Source organism: Diadema antillarum, unplaced genomic scaffold (genome assembly GCF_040938485.1).
Source record: "Diadema antillarum isolate AM-2024a unplaced genomic scaffold, OU_Dant_1.0 seq00000562_RagTag, whole genome shotgun sequence".
Classification (NCBI taxonomy): Eukaryota; Metazoa; Echinodermata; class Echinoidea; order Diadematoida; family Diadematidae; genus Diadema; species Diadema antillarum.
In genome coordinates, this window is record NW_027271501.1 from 1,565,890 (window position 1) to 1,589,222 (window position 23,333).

The following is a 23,333-nucleotide window of genomic DNA, read 5'->3' on the forward strand; positions in this document are numbered from 1 at the left end:
GCAACGCTAACACCAGCACCGAACTTGAAATGACGAAAATGATAATCCCTAGGGGCTAGTGTTAGTTAATGGGGAAAAAGCAAGTAAATCGCTGACACAAACGGTGAAGCTTGGTTCAGCAGACGACATTCAACACCGAGTCCAGCACCAGCAAACCGGAAATACGTCATGATTTTGAGGTTAACTCCCAACACCGACGTGATTTCAAGTTCGGTTTTATCGCCGCTGCTAGTGCTGAGATAGCACTAGTACTAGCACTAGCACTAGCACTAGCACCGAACTTGAAATCACCCTATGTGATACCAATATAAACTCAATATCCCCGCTGTAATAATGCCCTTATTTGACTGGTTCTCAGCCGACGATATCCACTGTTCATAGGCCGTACATGTACAAGTACTGTATGTTTTGTACAAGTCTGAAAGAATGCAACTCCTTAATTTGTGTTGTCGCTTTACAAGAATACAACTATCATGAATAGGAAAATTCAATACATACTGTGTATTAATGAAATGTAGCAGCAATATATACAAGTGTATTTCACACAAAATAAATAAATATTTGGATTCCCCTAGAGATTAAAATTTACTCTCAAGCATGGTGACTAGCACTTGTCATCATAAGCAATGAGATAGAAACTGACAGCAACTCAAGGTTCCACTAGCTGCGATTTAACAGATTCTGTATAAAAGAAAAACATAAAGCAGGATGGCTTCAAGATCACAACATGGTTCATAGCCTTCATTTAATCAGCATACCATGGCATTCAATCTGGTGAAGGTCAGACGGCATGCATGCATTCAACACAATGGACTGTGACATACTTATTCACTGACCCAAACAAAAAACCAAATCACACAGAAAAGTGTGTTCAAATAGAAAAGGACATATTAAATTGTAAGATACATGCATAATGAATGTACAGACTATACACATGTACATGTAGTCTATACTGTACAGCTGTACTTGTACAACACGTTTATCAATGCACGCTGATAAGTTCGCCCTGTGTTAAACAGCTACCTAGTACATGTATAATCGTATACTGCCACACAAATGTTATAGCCTGTAGATGTGGAAAGGTTGCACAGGTACCATGTACAACTTCTATGATTCATCTTCTAGCTGTGTACTGCACTAATGAAATGAAGGTGATTGTGGTATTTGCCATAACTAATTAATGACAATTTGCTTTAGTCTCGTACTGTCATAGAATCTTAAATGACTTTGAGCTTTTAAGTCAAATATTATTCAACCATTTGAAGAAATTAGATCCAGATGTTGACTTAACTAACCACTAACCATTAGGTTGTAGATACATGTACATCGTAGGAATTTGTAATGGGTATAGTACATACTGTAAAGAAAAATTAAGCATATACATAGAGTATTGTATATGTACATGGCAGCTGCATTATAGATAATAATGTGATGTAAAGCGCTATGAAATAACTTACAGCTTGTAAAAGTGTCATACAAATTATGTAATTATCGTATTCCATTGTATTGTATTGTATTGTATTGTATTGCATTGCATTCTAATAGTCTCTAACTGTCATCATTCTGCTGTGACCTCTGTGAGGCTCTGTTGTGGGATCATATTTTTCATTACATTCAAAGCAAGTCTTTGATACAAAGGTCATGGCTACCAAACTTGCTTTCAGCAAAACTAAATGGCAGGGAAGGTTCCAAAGAAGAACAAAAGCACTTTCAATATGTAATGGAATGAGCTACTTGTAGTGTGCGTCACTGCATGAATTATCTTTTGTTAGTCATACTTGAAGCCCCAAGTTATAAATTGTACCATTAAAAACAGTACCCAAACTGAAATTGGTCTCGTAGATACATGATGAAGTCTAAAAACAAAAACAAACAAACAAACAAATGATTTGCAGAGAGGTTTACGCAAAGGCTGCAAAAATGCCAAAATAAAAATTAGGAAGATTCTGTAGAGCACAGCATCAGGGACCTGCGTGCCTCCCAATAGGTAATGCCATGTCCAAAATCGGGAAGGCCTATCTATAATACATTATTAAAAGGATGTGAAGAAAACAATTATTTTTCACTGAGAGCCAAGGATGATTGGTGGGTCTGCTTTTCAAATGCAAAGCAGCGTAAGCACTTTTGTATCATTCTTCAGACCATACAAAAACATAACTGACATACTTTTTTTTTCCTACTGCCCAAATCATACTATGGTGGTCAAGAAGGGTGAATAAAAAAGGTGCATTGTATTTTTTTTTTTTTGGCTCAGTCACACATGACCATGCAATAAAATATATTACAAGTACATTCACACACTGTGCATGTCCTCTGTCCACTTCCATTCTTGCCATAAACTGTGATTCAATACTATACTCAACACAGCATTAGTTTCATTAGACAGAAAGATCCGTCTGTCCGGAGGACTCTTTTTATAGTTTGCCATTAACGCTGTCCTCCGTAGACAGACGGAAGGTTGCAGTACCCATTGCTGTGTGGATGTTCTTAACCACTGTCTCTATGGAAAATTGGGTGAGGTACTGTACCTCACCCTTCTCGATTGCGTCTAATTCACGGCCCTAGGTCGGCAAATTTAAGCTTGTATAGTGAAATTAGCTTTTTAAAAATACATTTCACTCACCAGATTAATGAATAATCCAACATTTTAGTAGAATTTTCAACGTAAAACACAGCCTGTCGTGTCGTCACGTTCAAACTGCAGAAACATACACTATGAATCTATTAGCCAATCACATGCGAGGTAGTTTCTACGTGTTTGTTTTACTAAAACACGTACCTCGCATGTGATTGGCTTACAGATTCAAAATGGCGACTTACAGCTTGCGAACGGCGATGTTGCGATATCGATAAAATTTCTGCGTTATAACCGAGTTTATGTGAGTATTTCGATTGCACAATGTGAGAAATTTATCCCAAATATTGCTGCATAATGTGTCATGTCCTGTCAAACTTGTTTGAATGTAAAAAAGCTGTCTGAAATTTGGTTTATCATAACGTTTGATCTGTGCGCGACTGCTCCACACAGGAGCCGCAATCATTGACTTCGGTCTGTATACGGAGGGGATCAGTGAAGCCAGACGCAGTCTCCACGGAACATTCCCCGACGGACAGATACAGACCGATCTTTCGGTCAATAGTTTCATAAGATGTATAAAAGCGGTCTGATAAAATTGTACGTCTTTTAAAATCATTATTTCCTTCTACAAGTGCCAGTGCTGAACTTCACGCCATAAAACTTCACTCCACGCAGAATTTGTTTTTCTTCAGGCAACACTTCTGATCAAATTCCTCATGACATACATGTAAGCTGATTCCCTAAAAGGTATCCAAATACTGAAAAACATGATACATTCGCAGCATGAAATTTTCATGAATTGGAGCCGACAGCCTTTTTCGCGGCATGAAATTTTCGCAAAATTGAAATGCATGCTAACATTCCTCGTTTTACAGTACCTTTCTGGGTCTATAGGGTGCACTAAATGTTGATTTCAGTAATTTTGAAAACATGTACATGATTGCTGGTGAGCATTTCACTGTATGACCATCTACACCCAGCCAAACTGTTTATAGTTCAATTGTTACATGTATATGATACCTGACAAGACAACAATATCATAAATTCATATCTAACACATTTATTGCAATATTTATGTTCTATTCATATGTTGTTGTTGGTTTTAGAATTTTAAGTTACTTCAAATATCATTAGTCCCTGCTTTGTGACGCTACAGCTGTAGTGGAAAACATGACAAATACTTTAATATTTCTTAAGACAATTTATTGAAATTTCTGTCAGCCAATTAAAAGGTATAAAAAGATTAAAGAAGTCCCTTTCTCATCCACAAACAGTTTTGTTTACTTTGCATCTTCTCTACTAACAATAGAACACTCCAAAATATGAATTTTCAGTGCTGGCAATCTTCCATGATCCATTCATCAATAAGAATATATTGAAGAGATAGACACAATACAGCTGTAGTTCCCTTTATCAATTATGCATGATAAATCAAATGTTTTGCGCCATGGTACTTACAGCTCTTCTCTCTGTCTCTGTGAGAGCACCATGATGACTGTTTATTTTTGTCCCAGGCTGGCCCCAGCCTGCAGAATGAGCAAGAAACTCAGAGGTACTCCACCCCAGCTGTGTCAAGACAAAACCTGTCCTTCCTCTGTCGGGTAACAGCTTGACCAGTCCAGCTGCAAATTACAACTAGATTGCCAAAGTCAAAATCTGGCATTCAGTTACGTCTGAATGTAAACCTGTTCAGGAGTCTTCTCTCATGGCAAACAGCTCTGTCAAAACAAAAAGTGAAAATTAAATGTTCCCTTTATCTTGTGAAAACATTGAAAACAGAAAACAATTTAGATAACAGAACAATGAGAACAGACAATCTATGGTTACAGATTCATATAAAAATTGATTCATAAAATAATTGGATTACTTGTGTGAGGGAAACAAGAACTTTGGATAGACGTCAATATTCATGATGAGGATGTGCATCTAAACAAGTCAAATTAGGAAGTACGGTACATTCAATGTGTCAAGAGATGGAGATGTCAACTGTAGGTTCTAGATGGGTTAACTTGTTATAATTTGGTTTCAGTCCCTGTAAAAATCACTGTCGGACCAGTAACTTTTTCAGGAACGGACCAGTAAAAAATGGAAGAAAAAAAATGGGTACCTAAGTTTTCAACTGGTCCGACATCAACAGGCAGGTCGGACCAGTACTTTTTTAGTAGAAAAATGGGCCAGTGTGCAGCCCTGATTATTACTATTACGATATTAGCATAATTTGATGAAGTCCGAAATGCGTATGGACGATCATTGCATCTTGTCACAGAGTAGAGTAGCTACTTAATTATCATTTTTAGGCCTACACTGCACTGTATTATCATTACGGCTCATTATTGTGGAATGAATGGCATCATATAACACAAGCAAGCCGCCCACAATTCGACCATAAGTGCCATCCAAAATTTGCCCATTAGCTTACAAGTAAAAAACCTAGGTCAATCAGGTGTCTATGCCTTTGCATGTTGTCAAACCTTGTTCAGTGTTGGTGTGAGTTTTCAATCAATGTCAAATCAATATTAGTCTTACTAAACAAAGCAAGAAATCAAGCAGACCCTCTAAAATATCTTTTTCATTCAACAATCAAAAAAATTTGTGACAGTTGTGTGTTGTGTGAATGTGAAGTGAGGTCACAAGCTAACAATTTATTCAAGTACGATCAGTCAATACGGTCAATGTGTGTGAGTGTCATAATGAATGAAGTCTGACTCTGCTGAGTTCGAACAGTTGCAGTGTAGTTTCCCCCACAGACAGTAATGAAATGTAATTTCCCATTTCAAAAGTGTGTAAATGTGGGTAAAATGTGTAGACAGTGTGTACATTACATGAATCATATTTTTATTGACAATTCTCAGTGACGTTGGCGTAAGCCGGTAGGACCTATGAGTATACGTTATGATCATATCATGAATGTACGAAGTAGCGTAGACACAATAAATTCGTATTTGAACATGCATGCACGCAGTATTGTAGAACACGACAAACACAAATTCACACACAAGAAAACGTCAACGCCTACGGAATGATGTGGAGTAGAAGTCCGTACATAGCGAATGAGTGGTCGCCCATCATGGCGACTGCTGTGGATAAATGCGGTATCATGTCAAAATGACAATGAAATCAATAATTTCAACTAAACATTACGAATCTATTTGATATGGGGTACTTACCATCATCATTAAAGATGTAAATGAAGTAAGAAAATTCCGTGAATTTACTTTCCGACTAGAGTTGTCACCCGGCTTCGCACATAAAATATGCTACCGATCCTTCCTACACGTTGAAAAATTACCCAAGATTCTCAGTGTGTCAAATTTGTTGCGCAAAAGTAAGGTGCGCATCCGGAAGAAACCGTTGTTCTGTCGTCTGCAACACTCACAATCGTGCAACCAGTCAGTTATCGTACACGCACATCACATGCTACTCAATGTATGCAATGCACACACACCGGTTAGAGCCGAGACCAACAGCTGAGGAACGTGCGTCTTTTTTCGAAAGATTAGTGGTAAGAAAATACCAAAGTGTGACTCAATTCAGTTATTTCCATAAACTACTTATGTATCTACCTTTTCACATCAAAGCAAAAAGGATGTCATCATAATCTTTGACAGTAAGATTCGTGATTGTAAATAATCTATCTAGGCCTATAGACAGTATGACCGGAAACAACGACGCAAATTGTATTCGTTTATAAATTTATGGTAAATAAATCACCGACAAAGTACGGTAGCTAGCACCTGCATGCACCTGGCTGGGCCACAGTGCAGGGTAGACTACTTTGTTAGTAGTATCCTATAACGATAACACTAACGTTAGCGTTAGAAACGATAACACTAACGTCAGTATTTGTAACAGTGAATAAAAGTAATTAATAATACGGGTATGGCATGGCCATGGGCTGTGCAGCGCCAGCAGTGTTGTGTGCAACTGCTGACTGCTGCGTGGATGTGACTAACCAGCCACAAAATGATATAAATAATTTACCTAACGTTAGGCCTAACGTTAGCCTAGATCTATAGATCTAGCTCAATTGAAATGGACTCTCCTAAACTAACCTAATTTATTGGAAAGAAAGCACACACTCTGGAAAAGTGTGAACCGAGAAAAGAGGCTCTGAGCTGAGTGAAGTAAATTTACTAACGTTACAATCTAACTCAACCGTCTATTCAAGCGTTTCACATTTACCAAGCCGTGCTAGCTGTGCAATGAATGGGACAAAAAAGAACAACAACAACAACAGGATGTAACCACCGGAGCAACATCAATAAAGGGATTATCAGATTAAGTTGAAATTGACCATGCAGAACACATTCTGTCCATGAATATTGGCAACTTTCAAAGCAGTAGATTCTATGGCTTTAAAACTTAGGCAGTGTATACAACCACACGCGTGTGTCTTTACCATCCAGCCACACGAGTGTGGTTATAGCCATGACCCGAGTGGCTGGATACAGCCACACTCGTGTGTATAACCACACACACGGAGAAGCTTCTTTTTGCGTAGTGGGGAACACGCTGTGTGTGGCCACATCAACACGCCTATAGATGTTTATGAACCTACCTCCTAGATTAATTTCATTTAGGCCAAGGTGCTAATATTATTTCACCATCTAGACAAATTTACTTTTTTTCATTTTAAACTTTATTCTCATTTTCTTTATTTGACAAGGTGAATTTAAAATCAGTATTAAAGTTACAATTGATTTTGCACTTTGATTTGTGATTGATCATACATCGCATCGTTATTGAGACTTCGCCTTCGTTCCGTTCGTTCAGGTACTCGCAAATCGCGCACTTAGCGTACACAGGCAGCCGGCGTGCGGCTCCCTGCTGGGGTGGGCGGCGGCACAACTGCACGATCGCTAGCACCCGAAGTCACAATGTAGGGCCTATCTTTCCACTATCAGTCTAGCGATGTCAATCCGAAGTCCCCCAATTTAGCGGCAGTTGTAACTTTGCTATTAATTGTAAACCCACCGTATCAGGCAAACACAATTAGAACGGAGCGAAAAAAAAAATATTTGTAAGAAACAATATAAGAAGGTATGAAAATGAGGTTACTTTCATCGCTTTGCGAGTAAGCTGGTACCTGGTTGTGTGGTGTTTGTGCTTGACACGCACGCACAGTGATCAGCTTCTTCTCCGTGTGTGGAATATGTACATTACACACGAGTGTGGCTGTATCCAGCGACTCTGGCCATGGCTACAACCACACTCGTGTGGCTGGATGGTAAAGACACACGCGTGTGGTTGTATACACTGCCTTACTTTCAAACCTTCAAAAGTTATCAGACGTTAAAAGTGAAGAGTGTGATGTGTGCAAGTGGTTATCAAGGAATGAAAAGGGGCCTCTAAGTCTTCTTTGTTCTCACTACTCTACAAAAAAGGGTTTTAGGAAAATTGCTGAAAATGCACTTTCACATTCATTTTATGATCCCAAAGTTAAGAATAATGTAGAAAAAGGGTAGCTCTCTCAGAAAATATGAAAAACTTAAAGGACAAGTTCACCTTCATATACATAAGGATTAAGAGAATACAGCAATAATAGTAGAACACAACATTGAAAGTTTGAGGAAAACCGGACAATCCGTTCAAAAGTTATGAATTTTTGAAGTTTTTGTGCAGTAACCGCTGGATGAGAAGACTACTGCAGTGTACGATGTCACATGCGTACAACAATATAAGGAAAATATAAAGAGAATTTCACAAAATTTCATCTTTTGAAAAAAGTACACATTCCCTTGACTCGTTACTGACATATGTCATGGGTAATATCATTCCCCCTACCTTTTGAAAGAGGCAAGTCAAATGCTCTTTTGTTATGCGAAAAAAATGAAAATATGTTGAATTTTCTTTACATTTTCTTTATACTGTTGTACTCATATGACATCACAAGCTGTAGTAGTCTCCTCGTCCAGCAGTTCCAACACAAACATTTTAAAACTTCATAACTTTTGCATCGATTGTCCAATTTTCCTCAAACTTTCACTGATGTGTTCTACTAATATTGCTGCATTTTCTCAATCCTTATGTTGATGAAGGTGAACTTGTCCTTTAATATTGACTTGGTTGACCCGTTTTACCTTTTTCGAGTCCTCATGTAAAATCAAGGGGTATGACTTTTTGTTGGTTTTGTGGTGCAGGGTCACAATTAGAGTCTAGGACCTAACTAGCTACCGGTTTTAATAGCCTGACCAGACGGTGCTTTGCCATCAAAGTGGGGAACCACAACACAACTACAAAACTTATAACAATTTATACATTACTTATAGACATTTGTACGTTACTCACATAAAGTGTGCGCATATATTACAGAAGGTACATAAGTCCACAGAGAGCCCTCACGATAAGTCCATTGAACAAAAAAAATGACACTTTCTAGTGCAATCCCCGACCGTTAGGGTTCATCTTTGCAGAATTCAAAATGACGCGTTGACCACTCTACAAATCATGAGCACGCATGCGTGGCTGGAAGTGCAGCAATCTGTTGCGTGCGTGCGCTCTTTGGTAGCAGCACGGTCAACAGCGTGGCCTTTAAAAGTGCATTCAGATCGCGAAACTCCCGATTATCAGATGTACCGTTCACACATGCTGCATATAATCTTTATTTTTGGTAAGTTGTGAAATGTGTTTGCCAATATCGATAACATAACTATGTAGTGTCATTAATGAAGATTACATTTAATGAGTTTGAGGTGACAAAAAATGATGTCAAGTATCAAAACTCATAAGCGATCGTAAAGCGATCTCTGAGCTCTCTTTATGTTGTGGACCGTGCCGGTACAGCCCTGTTGCTATTTATACAGCGACTGGCCTGTGTATAGTTAGCTACCGGTATGCCCATGACCTGCGCTTAAATTGTGTACACAAGCTAGTGCACAGTCGCGACAGTCACCGATCTGTCGCGCTAATTGTTGACTCTAACGTTAGTATCATTATCAATCTCCTTCAGTCTCCGTAAGTAGACTACTGTAACCATTTAATTTTTTTAGACGTTACAACCTGTAACGTTTAATGCCAATTACCATTAAATCACCATTTTTAAAAAAGATTATCAAACATAACACAGATAAAACCGATATGTCATCCTTTGATGAGCTTGTCATGTGAAAATTAAAATTCTCACCTTTCTCTTCCATGCAGTTTGTGATGAAAACAACTCATGAATTTATGGGGAAAAGCATACGTTTTTGGTATTTTCCATCAGGCAACCCAACGAGAGTACTAGTTATAGCGATGAGTCGCCAGCAGCGTGCAGACTTTTGCATGCATGTGTTAACACACTTACATCAGACCCGCACACACGGCCTTGAGCCATTTTTTTAGAAAGATTATCAAACATAACACTAGAAACAAGTGAAACTAACATTTCATCCTTTGACGATCTCTTCATGTGAAAATTCAAATTCTTACCTCCTCTCTTCCATGCAGTTTGTGATGAAAGCAACTCATAAATTTATGGGGAAAAAACTTACATTTTTGGTATTTTCCATCTGGCGACCCAACAAGAGTACTAGCGTCGAGCGATGAGTCGCATGCGTACAGCTTGCACATGTTACAATGCACCTGCATCAGACCCACATGAACAGCTGTGCTTGCATGCCCTCAGGTTCTCAATCCAGCACCCATACACACAAAACACATGCCATTCACCATTGGCCAGTACTCTCATACAAGTAGGGTCGCCGTCGGACAGTCATTTTGTCACTGTTAAGCTGCCACCCTTATTTTCTCTCATATTTAAAAACACAGCCATCATTAAATGGTTCAACCCAATGCTGTAATTGCCAAAGTTCAAAATGATAATGTGATTTACAATTGCCTTCCCCCTATGAAAAAGTTGACGTGCCCGACCTGTTGCGTGAGCACACTCTACACGTAGTGTGTGTGTGTGTGTGTGTGTCAAACGAAATGCAGTACCGAATTCAAACACACGTACATGTCCATTAAGTTCTTGCCGGCCACACAGAGATTTTTCACTGTGACGGAAGGAAATGTTTTTTACTCTCGCTCGGCGTAAAAAAAAGAGTCATACACATGAAATAAAGTACGAGAGGGACAAACAGCGACAGGTGCATGAACATTATATAGATGATGACTGGCGGGGGAGGGAACATACCGAATGTTCCACCCGAAGGGTTTGAAATGCTATTGAGGAACTTATAGCCTCCCGAAATAGCATTTCAAACCCTAAGGGTGGAACATTTGGTACATGTTCCCGACAACAAAAGTCATCATCTGTTATATTATATGGGTTAGTCAAATACGTCAAATACGTCAACGTCAACCACCAGCACAATGATACATCCACAACTAACTAACGGCGCACTCGATCGCTCGCTTGCGCAGAGCCAAATACTGTGCGCGCGCAGTCTTCGGCCTTCTGTCATTTGTTACGTGAAAATGTTTTCCCGTGGGAGAACATTCACCAGAATGTTCGCCCATGGGCGAACATAACGAATGTACCTCCATCACGTGACTGTGTTCAGCCAATCACTAACCGGTATTTGACTAACCCATTTAATATAAATGAATGAGTGGCGACTTCATGGTAATGGCGACTTAATGGTAGGTGACGTTAAAGGGCACAGCTCACAGGTAACTGTTTAAGTCAGAAAAATCTGTCTGTTCGGAGGAGTTTTTTAAATCATTTGTTAACATTTACAGGAGGGGAGGGGGTTGTGAAGCCAGACGTAGTCCCCGTGGAACAGCGAACTTATTCCCGATCTTCAGTCAAGGGAACAGCACAGGCTGCAAATGCAAATGCTCTAGACATTAATGTTAATGTGACCAGTGCAGTGGCAGTGGTCAGGTACAGGTGGTACTGTACCTACTCAACTAAGTAACAGTTAGTTAGTGGTAAAGCAGTGTGGCAAGTGGTGGGACCAGAATTTTACTAGACCCACATAGCATATTCTATAGGGTGCAGACCGTGCACACCTACCATTCCCTTGCATTATTTGTCAATACAATATCTTCTGGCTATCAGAATATATTGTGCTAAAAAATAAACCATATCTGATGGTTTCATAGAATTTCAAAGCCCATTAGATCTAGAGTCTACATTAAGAATAGAAGATAACTCCAACATAGAAAAAGACTGTCGATCATTGGCAGTGTCAGCATAACCGATCATATAGGAGAGCAATGTAACACACACTAACACACACACACGCACACACACATTCACACATGTTTAAAAACACTGGATGCCTAACCGCCGTAGTTCAACATGGTACTTTTACTACTTAAGTACTTGTTTAGAAAACTGTCTACTCTAACATGTTTCTTTGACCTCTAATTTACCCTACATGTAGATCAAGGCAAGACTAACATTTTTAAAAGTCAATTTTAAACTGGATTAAGGAGAAAAAAAAAAGAATGTCACCAATCAATACTGTTCTGCAGATATCCATTCCTCAGCTCATCAATTTGAACTATTGTATATAATAATTTTTATCTGTTATTCATGCAGCATAACTCCTGAGTCCTTCCTTGCCTTTTAGCCGTATGTGGGACATCTGATACAAATTTGTATGCTACAGCTGCAGCCATGGCTTTCAACAGGTTCATGCACCCACGTAATCGATACAAGGACAACAGACCCAGTTTTGAGGAACTCGCGAGGAAATATCCAGAGTTTGGCAAGCATGTGGTACGCAACCAATCGGGCAGTGCAACTCTGGACTTTCACAATGCGGAATCCCTGAAGGCACTGACTTGCACCTTGCTCAAGGAAGACTTTGGTCTGAATGTGGAGTTGCCCCTTGATCGCCTCATTCCTACACTATCACTCCGGCTGAACTATATCCACTGGATCGAGGATCTGTTAGCGTCTTCCGGGCACAACTCTGGTCCAGTTGTTGGGATTGACATAGGTGAGTATTTGGAGTATTTGGGTAAAGGGATTTGTTTTTTAAGGGTTTTTATGTTTAAAGAAGTCAATCATGACAGTGATTAAACCTTCTGCTATTACATTAGATGGATTTCTCTGGACTTCATCAAAAATTGTACTGTCTGTACCATTTATACTATTTGGTTATTTTCCTTTGTTTATAGGTAGATGAATCATATCTTATGTGATGATTTCATATCTGATATGTTTGTTGATAGTTGGGCAGCACCACAATTCTTTGCTTCAGTTTCTTTTTACCTTTTTTATTTGATGCTAATAACCTTCTGCTATTATACATTAGATGGATTTCTCTGGGCTTCATCAAAAATTGTAGTTGTACTGTCTGTACCATCTATACTATTTGGTTATTTCCCTTTGTTTATAGGTAGATGGATCATATCTTATGTGATGATTTCATATCTGATATGTTTGTTGATAGCTCGGCAGCACCACAATTCTTTGCTTCAGTTTCTTTTTACTTTTTTTATTTGATGTGAAATCAATTTTCTATTTTGCTGCTAGACTATTGAAGTTGTTTAGGTGTCTCTGATGCTAATGTAGCTGTAAATCAGTATGTTTGGTTTAATTTAGTTTCTGTGTTTTAGCAGTGCATGAAGATACAACCTCTTTGTCAAGAAATATTCTAAGCATACCTCATTTGTTGCCTGCCATACAATAGGTGAAGTCTTAAGTTGAGGGCCCATGGTGTCTTTTTTCTTTTTCTTTTAAAGAAAAGTCTATGTATCATCCTTTTGTATTCATTCTCAGTCCTACTGTGGATAGAGTTCTAGATTCATTCATTGCCATGCAGGTTATTGGTAAGTTAAATAACCTCATGGACTCTATAATGCGATGACACAGTTCAGTATACTGAACCCAAACCAATTACCATACCACTTGCAACAAAATGTTTGTGTGTGCGTTGTTAAAGGAAATAATTCCCCTTCTCTAGATTGAATAGCAATTTTAGTCAATAGACGTATTTGAACAAAATGGTATACAATTCTCTGTACTGAAATTGCTACACAAATTGCTACGCATACGGATTACATTTTGTGTAGCAGTCATGTCCAAAATCCCAAGCAAATTGCTGTTATTCCCTGTTGTTACCTAACACTGACATTGTACAGGTTGTGGTGCTTCCTGTATCTACCCGCTGCTTGGGGCCCAGATAAATGGCTGGGAGTTCCTTGCGTCTGAGGTGGATGCTCTTGCCATCCACTACGCCAGGGAGAATGTCGCCCGCAATGAACTGACCAATAAAATCACAGGTGAATGAAAGACTCTAGCAATCTTCTTTGCCAAGGATTATGTCATAGGTTCTGGGCCTAACTTGTAGAGTGTCATGTGTGGTCTTCTATGAAAACTGACCGAGTATGTCGGAAGGTAGCTTAGTTTTAAACAGTAGCCATGTGTGTAACATTTAGAATAGGACATTTTTAATGAGGAATTTAAGGATTTCACCTTAAGATACCTTGCAGATCTGAAGAAAACTGAAAGGTCTTTTGATACACTCCATACACTTCTTTGCAAAACGAGAGACAATTGTTAATAAGAATCTAGGAAGTTTCTGATGAAATTCAATTCAGCAATTGGCTTCTAAATACTGCAAGCAGAAAAATTGAAAGATTTTGTGTGTGTGATGACTGCCCTAGTTTAGATATTTGGCCTTGTTTCCAACTGCTCTTAATCACATAGCTGTATCATAAAGTATGCAGTATCTGCTCTGAAAGTGCTGCTGTAGTTGCATGATTGGAACTATCAATACACTTGTATGCCTCTGTCCCAGATACCAGAGGTATTGTATGTCACACTCTTTTATGCTTTATTTTGTACCCCAGTTCTAAGATCAAGCACATATCATTACAACACCAGGGCCCGGTTTCACCAATATGGGAACTCTATCAAGCCAAACAATGAATCCACAGTTTATACAGATCCTATGGATCAGATAATTTGAAGGATACATGATAGACATTTAGGACTTATTGTAGAACTTGGCAAGATGGGTGCAGATACTGTTCCCAAATCGCTCAGTGAATCATTTCCTAACTTCTGAGAACTTATTGATCCCAGAATTATCCCTAAGATCAGATGAATTAAACTAAGGATTGATTTTAGAGCTTAGTGACACAGGCCCCTGGTCTTCAAGTTCACACACCACAGAACCTTCCTTGTTTACGCATGATACATATTGTAAAACTCTAGCTTGTATTTGGGGCATTATAGGTTCTCTTAATATGCAGATTTGATGCAGTAGGTGACAGAGTTTTTTATTGTCTGTTGAAACTTGACAGTTGTGGAAACCTCAGAGGATGACATGTTCAAGGGACTATTGGAGAGAGCCCCCTCGAGGCGAGACCACTACAGCTTCACCATGTGTAACCCGCCTTTCTTTGGAAACTTGCTGGAGGCGCAGGGTATCATGGCATCCCGTAGCGCCGCCCGACCCGAACCGAAGACCGTGAGCACAGCAGCCGAGCTGGAGATGATTGCCGACGGAGGCGAGGTGGAGTTTGTTCGTCGCATGATCGCGGAGAGTCTGCATCTCAGGGAGCACGTCATGTGAGTAAGACTTCTCTTTGACTTGTGAAACAGTGTGGCAATCACACAATAAGACCTACTAATTGAAAGCACAAGAATCAGGGTGTTTGAGATTCTGTGTGAGCATACTTCTGTATTAGGTTTTTCATTTATTCACTATATTTTCATTCAGAGTGAATATTTAGCAAATGAATATCTGTTATGTGTTCAGATACAGATATTGTATATAAACACATAACTGTATCTTGTCTAATGTATGCAGATATTTCATTCAGGCTCATAATTTGATATATCAAATTACATGTATGTATGGGAAATGTATGGGAAATATATGGCTCATAATTTGATATATCAAATTACATATATGTATGGGAAATTCCTTACTTGTGCCTAAACTGCCTGATTCAACTACCAGAAGGTAAACAAGAAGACTTTAGCCACTCAAAATATCTAGCATAAAAGGGAAACTTGAAGGTGTTCATCATGATGCTTCTTAGTCTTTTCCTCTACCTCCCCCCCCCCCCAATAAAGAAAAACAAAAACAAAAACAAAAACAAAAACAAAACAAACAAACAAATGATCAATGCTCAAAAATGCTTCTGGTGATTCTTTCCCAATGTAACCATAAGTTTTGTGTCCAGCAAACTTTGAACATGTTAGACAGTAACATTTCAAACTTAACATCTGGAAGCAGGCCACTGGATTTGTAGTGCCCTGACTCAAGGCAAAAAAGGTCAAACTGTGCTTTCACATGTCCCCCCCCCCCCCCTTGTGTACTTTGAATCTTGCTGCTGATCTGCACTGCACACATACACGACTCAAAAGCAAATGTGACCCACAGCTGACCTTTTAAGACAGATAGTATATTATCATGTATCAGTCACTATTTGAAATGCCAATAGGTTTATAGGACAAAGCAAACAGATGTGCAATTTCTCATGTGATGACATGACTGAATGCTCTTGAAAAGACACCCAATAGAATTATCATCATTCAATTTAATTCCAGTCAATTATATCAACCTACAAAATGAATGAATAAACAGAGTCTGATTCCCACCCCACCCTCCCCCACTCTGAGATCACCACCAGTGCCGCAATCGCGATGAAATTTGGCACATGCGATACCTATGTCATAATCTACAAGATTGTGTCTTAACTAATTAAAAAAGAGTATTTTTTTTTATTTGGTGTGTATATTTGTTTTGATATATTCAATAATTGTACATCATAATAACTTTAATTTCTTATATATTTTATTGTTTTTGGAATGTCCTACATGTATATATTTCTCTTTTTTACTTTTGTTTTTTCTTTGTTTTTCTCAATAAAAATTGTCATGGACCACTCATCTACCATAATTAGCGTAAAATCAATCAATCAAAGTGATGAACAGTAAGAATAGTGGAGGTTTTTATGAGTTTCAGGACAGAGCACTGTTTTCCATAGGAAATGTACACAAAATCACGTACTAGTAATTGTGCACATTTTGGGGTGACATGCCGTTATCAATATGGGCTTGGCTTCATAACAGTATGCACAGATGTTGCAAATTTGGTCTCAAAAGTTGCGCGAGACTTGAAAGAAAAAAGCCAAGAAGCCTTGCGATGAAGTCATTTTGTGTTGCAGAATTATTGTGCTCAATGTTGAGGGGGGATGGATTCCTGATTAGGGGTAATGCTACAAAGTGTGAGATTTCACATTTAGGTTTAAATTATACAGAATGTTATACTTGCCAACTTTTACAACCAGATATTTTCTTAAATGGCCTTATGTGATGTCAATACCACTCTTTGACAATTGGAATAGTCGGTTGCCCAGCATAGCTACAGTTGTACATTCATTCTTTGTTTAGTAGACACATGTTTGTTCAATTGTGTCCAGCATTGCTTGAAATTAACACTCCTTTTTCATGGATTTGTACCTAGGGTATTTATTACCACTTTCCGAGAATGTATTGTGATTGAGAAACATATCAAAAGCACAGAATGAACACTGGAGTGTTTCCTTATCCATTCCAGGTGGTACACCTCTATGCTGGGAAAGAAATCAAGTTTAGTGGTATTGAGGGAAGAGCTACACAGATGCAAGGTAAGAGAGAGAGAAGAGATAGAGGTATTGTGGGAATGAACATACAATATATTTAGCATCAGAATATCAGTTTTGTATGTGAGTATTTTCTTGTAGGAAAATTGCTAAAAGCCCATCCAACAAATACTACACAAAGGTAATTGACAAATACATATGATTAAGTAATTAATCACTTGAATAGTAGAGATAATGCTACACTGGAATCGGAAAAGAACTCAAATACCAACAACTAAATTTCTATCACAACTAACTTCTAAGATGCCATTTGTGGACATAATGGACAAGAAATTACAAGCTCAAACTGACATGCATGTTGACAGTGTGGCTATCTTTGGATTATGTGTGGCACATTTGAGAATTTAGAAATCACACCATGAAAATGACGTAACTTGTGAACTGTATACATTTTGCCATGATTTTACCATAGTGTGATAGACATTTATACTTCATGAATGGACCTTATTTTGTGATAAACTGAAAATATGTCATGCTGATATCTAAATATCTGCATTACAAATATTTGTAGCTTTTTCTTGAAAACGATTCAAGTTGTATTTGCCGAGTGATCATTTGTTTGTTACATTTTTGATCACCACTGTTGATCATTAAACACTAGCAATAAATCTTGGCCTGCACATGTCTTATAAGGAAGTGAAACCGTAATGAATTCATCTCAGCATGGCATGCTATCAATGCGACAATTTAAAACTGACTGATGGTTACACTTGTATCTATATTCATTTCTGTTTATAGGCTTGAGCACATTCTAATCAGTAGTTATGTTCTATCTTAATAGGTGTTTGTTTTTACATGTCATTTTTTTATTTCTTTCAGTACACAATACTCGATGAACAATGCTGGTACATGATTGTGGAAAGTAATTCAAACATTTTCATTCCAAATTCCTTCAGATCCGCAATGTGACCTTCACTGAGTTTTGTCAGGGGAGAACGATGCGATGGGGAATTGCCTGGACCTTTCACGAGGACATTGAGCCACCCGTAAGAAACCAGCTTAAAGGGTGTGTACAGTTCTGGTCGAGGTGAAGATTTAGCTTTTAACGTTTTGTGAGATATTCAGAAACCACTCTATGAGATGTCAAAGAGCATGCGATTCTAAGGGGTATCAAAAGTTTATTCGATGAAAATCGGTTTTGAAATGGCTGAGAAATCCAAAAACAAGGTGAAACAAAGAGTTACTAATAAAGTTGGGGCATGTCGCCTTTTATTATTAGCACTTTTTTGGATATCTCAGCCATTTGAAAACCAATTTTCATCAAATAAACGTTGAATCCTTCTTAAAATTACATGCTCTTTCATATTTCATAGGAGGCTTTTCATTATCTCACTTAGGAATGTTCAAAACATGAATCCCTACCTCAACCAGTACTGTACAGTCCCTTTAACACTATGTCATTCTGATTTACTTTGTATACTTACTGGATTTGAGCATTCATATTCATGCATACCTATATCAATGTTGATATATGATCAGTATATGATATGTCTATGATATACTCTTCTTTGGCTGTTGTTCTGTTTTCATAACATAGTAAGTGGCAATGCTTCATCACTTTCACTGACTGTCAATTGGTCTATCTTTCTCCATGTGTCCACATCTTAAAGGGGGTATCTCACTGAGCGGCGAACGTTTGCGAACGTAGCGAATTTGGGAATTCGCCAGGGTTCGTAAACGGTTGCAAAAGCTTCGTTAACATTCGCAAGAAAGTTCGCAAACAGTTTTTATTGTCGCAAACAGTTTTTCTTGTCGCAAAGAAATTTTGAACATGCTTTGCGAACCTTTGCGAATTTGTATTTTCGCTAACAGTTGCAAACATTCGCAAACATTCGCAAAACACTCGTAAGAATTCGCAAACGGTCGTAATACGGTGTCGCTAACATTTTTATATGATTCGCCACTGCTAGCGAACAAGTAACCACATGGCTCCTATATAAAAGCTTCTGAAACAGACAAGGTTCCACTCTAAGAAAGTTCTTGAAGCTCTTGACATCTCCATCATGATTGTAATTGCTTCAAAAGCTTTTCATATTGACTAAAGTCTGTCCTCTGCAACAAGCACTCTCTGACTCTCTTTCTTTTCTTCTTCCTTTCTTGTTTTTCTTTATTTTATTTCTCTTATGCTGCACATAAAATAGCTGTAGCAGCAACCTGACAAAGCAGCTCTTCAAGGATAGCAACACCTTGAGCCTCTTCTTGGCAGAAATTTATTTCCATATCCTGGAAATCCATCTTGAACGGTTGTCACAAGAGATCTGAATTCAGTGGAAGGTTTTATGTCGTTTTATGGGTCTTACTATACACAATCGCCTGGTACTTTTCTAGGTCCAAGAACATTCGCAAAATTGTCGCAAAGGATTTGCAAACAGTTGCTAATATTTGCAAAACTGTCACTAACATTTGCAAAATTGTCGCTAACATTTGCTAACAGTCGCCACCTGTGTTCGCAAACACTTTCGCAAACATTCGCTAAAGTGTTGCTAATTGTCGCTAAACATCGCTAAAAGTCGCTAACTGTCGCTAATGGCAGAAGCGAACTTTGATTTTTCGCAAACATTCGTCAGAAAAGTTGGCGAATCTCAAATTCGCTACGTTCGCAAACGTTCGCCGCTCAGTGAGATACCAGCTTAATGCCCCTCGAGTGTTTCTCTATGTGCTTTCATTATAGGGATACTTGCATACCATCTATTCTCATAGCTTGTCTTTCTCTCTCGCGTGCAATAAATCGATCAATCAATCGATCAAGTAGCATGGATGCGAGCCTATGGTATTTCGCATTGATATTGAATGGAATGTCCCGTGAACTCTCTTGAATCTCCCCCCCCCAAACTTTATATGCCGCTGTCATCCTTTAAACAGTGAATGAAGAGTTTTAAGAATAGTTTGAATAATTCCACATCACAAAGTGAATAATGTATACAATGTATGCGAACATTGACCAAAGCCATACAGGGCTGGTAGGTTTCAGTCTCAAAGTCAAGATTTTATGCCTTTGAAGGTTTCTCTTAAACCCATTCATCATCACACAGGGGATATCTTACTGTAGATGTTGGAATATGTCCCCCCCCCCCAAAAAAAAAAAATAATAAATAATAAAAAATAATAATAATAATGATAATAATAATGATAATGATAAATGAATAGATGAATAGATGAATAAATAAATAAATAAATAAATAAATAAATAAATAAATAAATAAATAAATAAGTTTTAAAAAAATAAAAAACTAAATAAACAAATGAATAAAATAATAATAGAATAAAGGAAAATAGATTGAAATAAAACAAAAGCAAGGCCAGCCTACTGTCTCTCTCTCTCTGTCTCTGCAAAGTGAAATGTTCATATATTACTTTTTTAAAGAGTTATGATTATACCATTCAATGGTTGCTTGTCACATCACTTTGTAGCTGTCAAACCATGGTGTATAATATAGGGGGAGGGAATGCCACCTCTGTAAATCTTAGAAATGTAGCATCATTACTCCTGGGCCCTGTTTCATGAAGTTAAAATTGATTATAAAGTTGATTTCAACTGTATGGTCTATGGCAGCCTGTATGGTAAGGAAATTTAAAATTGATTTTATGTAAACTCAGTAGCTCTCAGATGCAAAGTATCATTTTTTCTCTTTTGTCCTTTGCCTGGCTCTCAACTTTCAGCTTCCAGCCAGCAAGAAGAGGAAGCTGATGGAACGCCGCCATCCCTTCATCATCCCCGTCCCCGACTCCTACATTAAGAGGGTGCAGGAGGCAGGCACTGGCGGTGGTCTGCAGAGCAAGATTCAGTCCGTGGCAACAGCCTTACAACTTATGATGCAAAACCTGCAGGTAACCCTCCTTTACTCTGCACACAGTGCTTGCATTGCTTGTAGACATTATACACCTAATGACTGTGGTCAAGAAAAATCATAGAGATCTATATCAATGGTATGACTGAAGAACCATCTCATACACATACACGCACACACACAATTTTGTTGAAAGTTTAACAAGTACGCAAGGAATCTACCCCACAATAACTCGGCTCTAAAGTGGTTTGTTATCTACCATTAATCTGCTTTTCTTCACTGATGGGCACAACTACCAATGTGCTTCCTTCACTGATCAGCAGAAATATCTCAAAACTAACTTTCATTCAGTGAGGATAATACTTACCTTCTAAAGTATATTGGACTAATGGTGAATGCTGAATGGTCATCATGTTGCAGTTTTATACACAGGTAAGATGATTTTACATTATGGCAAAGTTTTGGCAGTGGTTGACCAAATGGCAATACAAAAGCTCTGTAAGAGCAGGAGCCCTTGTAGGTTAGTTACTGTGATAAATTGCAATGAGGATGAGTGCTGCTCCTCACTCAAGTTGCACAATTTTTCCCTTCTTTTTTTTTGCCAGATGGACGTAGACCGAAAGCAAACGTCCAAGTGGTGTGCCAAGTTTGAGTTGAAGGCCCAGCACAACAACTGGTCACACCAGCGTCGAAAGCGGCGCAAGGAAAAGCAGCGACAAGCAGGACCCGCCCTCTCTTCAGCAGCATCAGAATCCTCCACATCTCAATCACAGTATCGGGAAGACAATGACCAAGGGCAAGGGGAAACTTCCTCCTCATCATCTCTGTCTCAACCAAGGGCACCTGCTACCATGGCGACCCCTCTCTCTGCATCTCACAAAGACCTTAGATCTCCCCTGGATGATACAAATACCACTTCACCAGTTGCTCAAACAGGAGGAGAAGAATCCTCGGCTTTGGCAGACATCGCCTCTTCCAGCACCGACCATCCTAGGAATGGAGAAACATCTCTTGACTACCATCCATCTCAGACTTCTGTCCAGCTTCTGGCAGAACCACGCGAGACCCACATCGCATCGCTGTCAAAGACGGACGAGGCACCAAGTGGCTACCAAAGGTCTGATGGATCGTCAGATGATGCGGACGACAACTTCCCGCTGGTGCTGCAGCTGGAGGTTAAACTCGGCGAGAAGAGAGCAATCGTCGTGGAGACCAACGTGGAAGACAACTCAAAGAGACATCTGCTCCACCAAGTTGTACAATACATCAAGAACCAAATGAAATGAAGACTTTATGTCCTGTAAGATGAAAACAGCAAGGACCTATTTGGAGCATATTTCAAACAATGAGCAAGACCCAATAAAGAGATCAGGAAAAATAAAGTGAAGTCTGGCTGACTTGATCTGCTGTTTGTGATTGCATCAAGAAGGACAGAATGCTACTGTGAAAGCGAAAACTTTTGTGCTATTAGTTTTTCGCAGTGGGCTGACCACAGTGAACTTAGATGGTTTTTAATTTCACAAATGATATCATGTGCAGAAGTAATTATCTCTGAAAATATTTGTTTTCCTGTTTTTTAAATATATCAAAAGATTTACAAAATGTCACATTTTTACATTACCTGTCACGTGAAATTTCTAGGTTCTGTGTTTTGGTACTTTATTAGCATGCCACCATGGAAGTGATATTTGCACGAGCAAAGTAAAGCTCGTAGGTATTGATGCATTCATATCACATGCTACATCAAGGAAGAAATTATAATTTCTTCTCATGTGCCTGTTAACATGCTCTATTTACTAAGTGTGCCCATCATTGTCACTTGAATAATTTTGTTCATTAAGCCAAATATTTTTTATACATTTGTTTTGTAATCTTTGTCACAAACTTTTTTTTTTCAATTTTGAGAAGGAAATCAACAAGTAACGCTGAATTTTTTCAAAAACTTATGTGTAAAAATATTGTTTTGATATTCAGTGCTCTCCATTAGATTATAAAACTGTACTGTCATCTATTAAAAGTAATGCACTTTTTGTAAGGAGTTTACTAAATTCATTCATGGCCTAGTTTCCTTTAATGGTTATTTCCAGTAATCCAAGGAATGTAGAAACAAACCTGTGTTTTGTCATGAGGTAATTATGGGATCAATACAGTAATGTTGACTGACAATAGATATGATAGTAATAATAATGATAATGATAGCAAAGTGAGAATATACAAAGTATTTTTCTAGTGGTTTCTTTGTCATGCACTATTTTCCATGGACAATATGTTATCACACCATTTACTGTCAGCTTCTGGGTTAGAGTTTCTGCTCCACTCCAGAAAACTCCCAAAGATATCTCATGTTTTGCTGGCTATGGTTTAAAAAAAGAAACTACAGAAGAGTCAAATTTTAAACCTCATGGTAAAGAATATCTCAGAAGAGG

The 23,333-nt window shown here is 38.4% G+C and overlaps 2 protein-coding genes across 5 annotated transcripts in view; one reads left to right on the forward strand and one right to left on the reverse strand.

Moving 5' to 3' along the window:
• LOC139735050 (lissencephaly-1 homolog) overlaps positions 1-5,854 on the reverse strand; it is a 50,538-nt gene extending 44,684 nt beyond the window's left edge. For all 4 annotated transcript variants that reach the window (XM_071645830.1, XM_071645829.1, XM_071645828.1 and 1 more), the window contains exons 1-2: positions 5,746-5,854; positions 4,037-4,296 (exon numbers count right to left, since the gene is read on the reverse strand). In XM_071645830.1, coding sequence (XP_071501931.1) covers positions 4,037-4,068 — 32 coding nt within the window. In that variant the 5' untranslated portion in view covers positions 4,069-4,296; positions 5,746-5,854. The remainder of the gene's footprint in view (positions 1-4,036; positions 4,297-5,745) is intronic.
• Positions 5,855-5,987: 133 nt separating this feature from the next.
• Positions 5,988-22,193, forward strand: LOC139735012 (RNA N(6)-adenosine-methyltransferase mettl16-like). The gene is made up of 8 exons (XM_071645786.1): positions 5,988-6,080; positions 12,051-12,453; positions 13,601-13,741; positions 14,768-15,035; positions 17,035-17,104; positions 18,016-18,105; positions 20,780-20,947; positions 21,513-22,193. The coding sequence occupies exons 2-8, from the start codon at positions 12,129-12,131 to the stop codon at positions 22,191-22,193; spliced, it is 1,743 nt and encodes a 580-aa protein (XP_071501887.1). The 5' UTR covers positions 5,988-6,080; positions 12,051-12,128.
• The last annotated feature ends 1,140 nt before the right edge of the window (positions 22,194-23,333 follow it).

Coding starts and splice junctions, on each gene's coding strand:
- LOC139735012 (XM_071645786.1), top strand. CDS start 12,129: ATGGCTTTCAACAGGTTCATGCACCCACGTAATCGATACAAGGACAAC. Junction 13,742..14,767: donor ACTGACCAATAAAATCACAG/GTGAATGAAAGA, acceptor GAAACTTGACAG/TTGTGGAAACCTCAGAGGAT. Junction 15,036..17,034: donor CATCTCAGGGAGCACGTCAT/GTGAGTAAGACT, acceptor TATCCATTCCAG/GTGGTACACCTCTATGCTGG.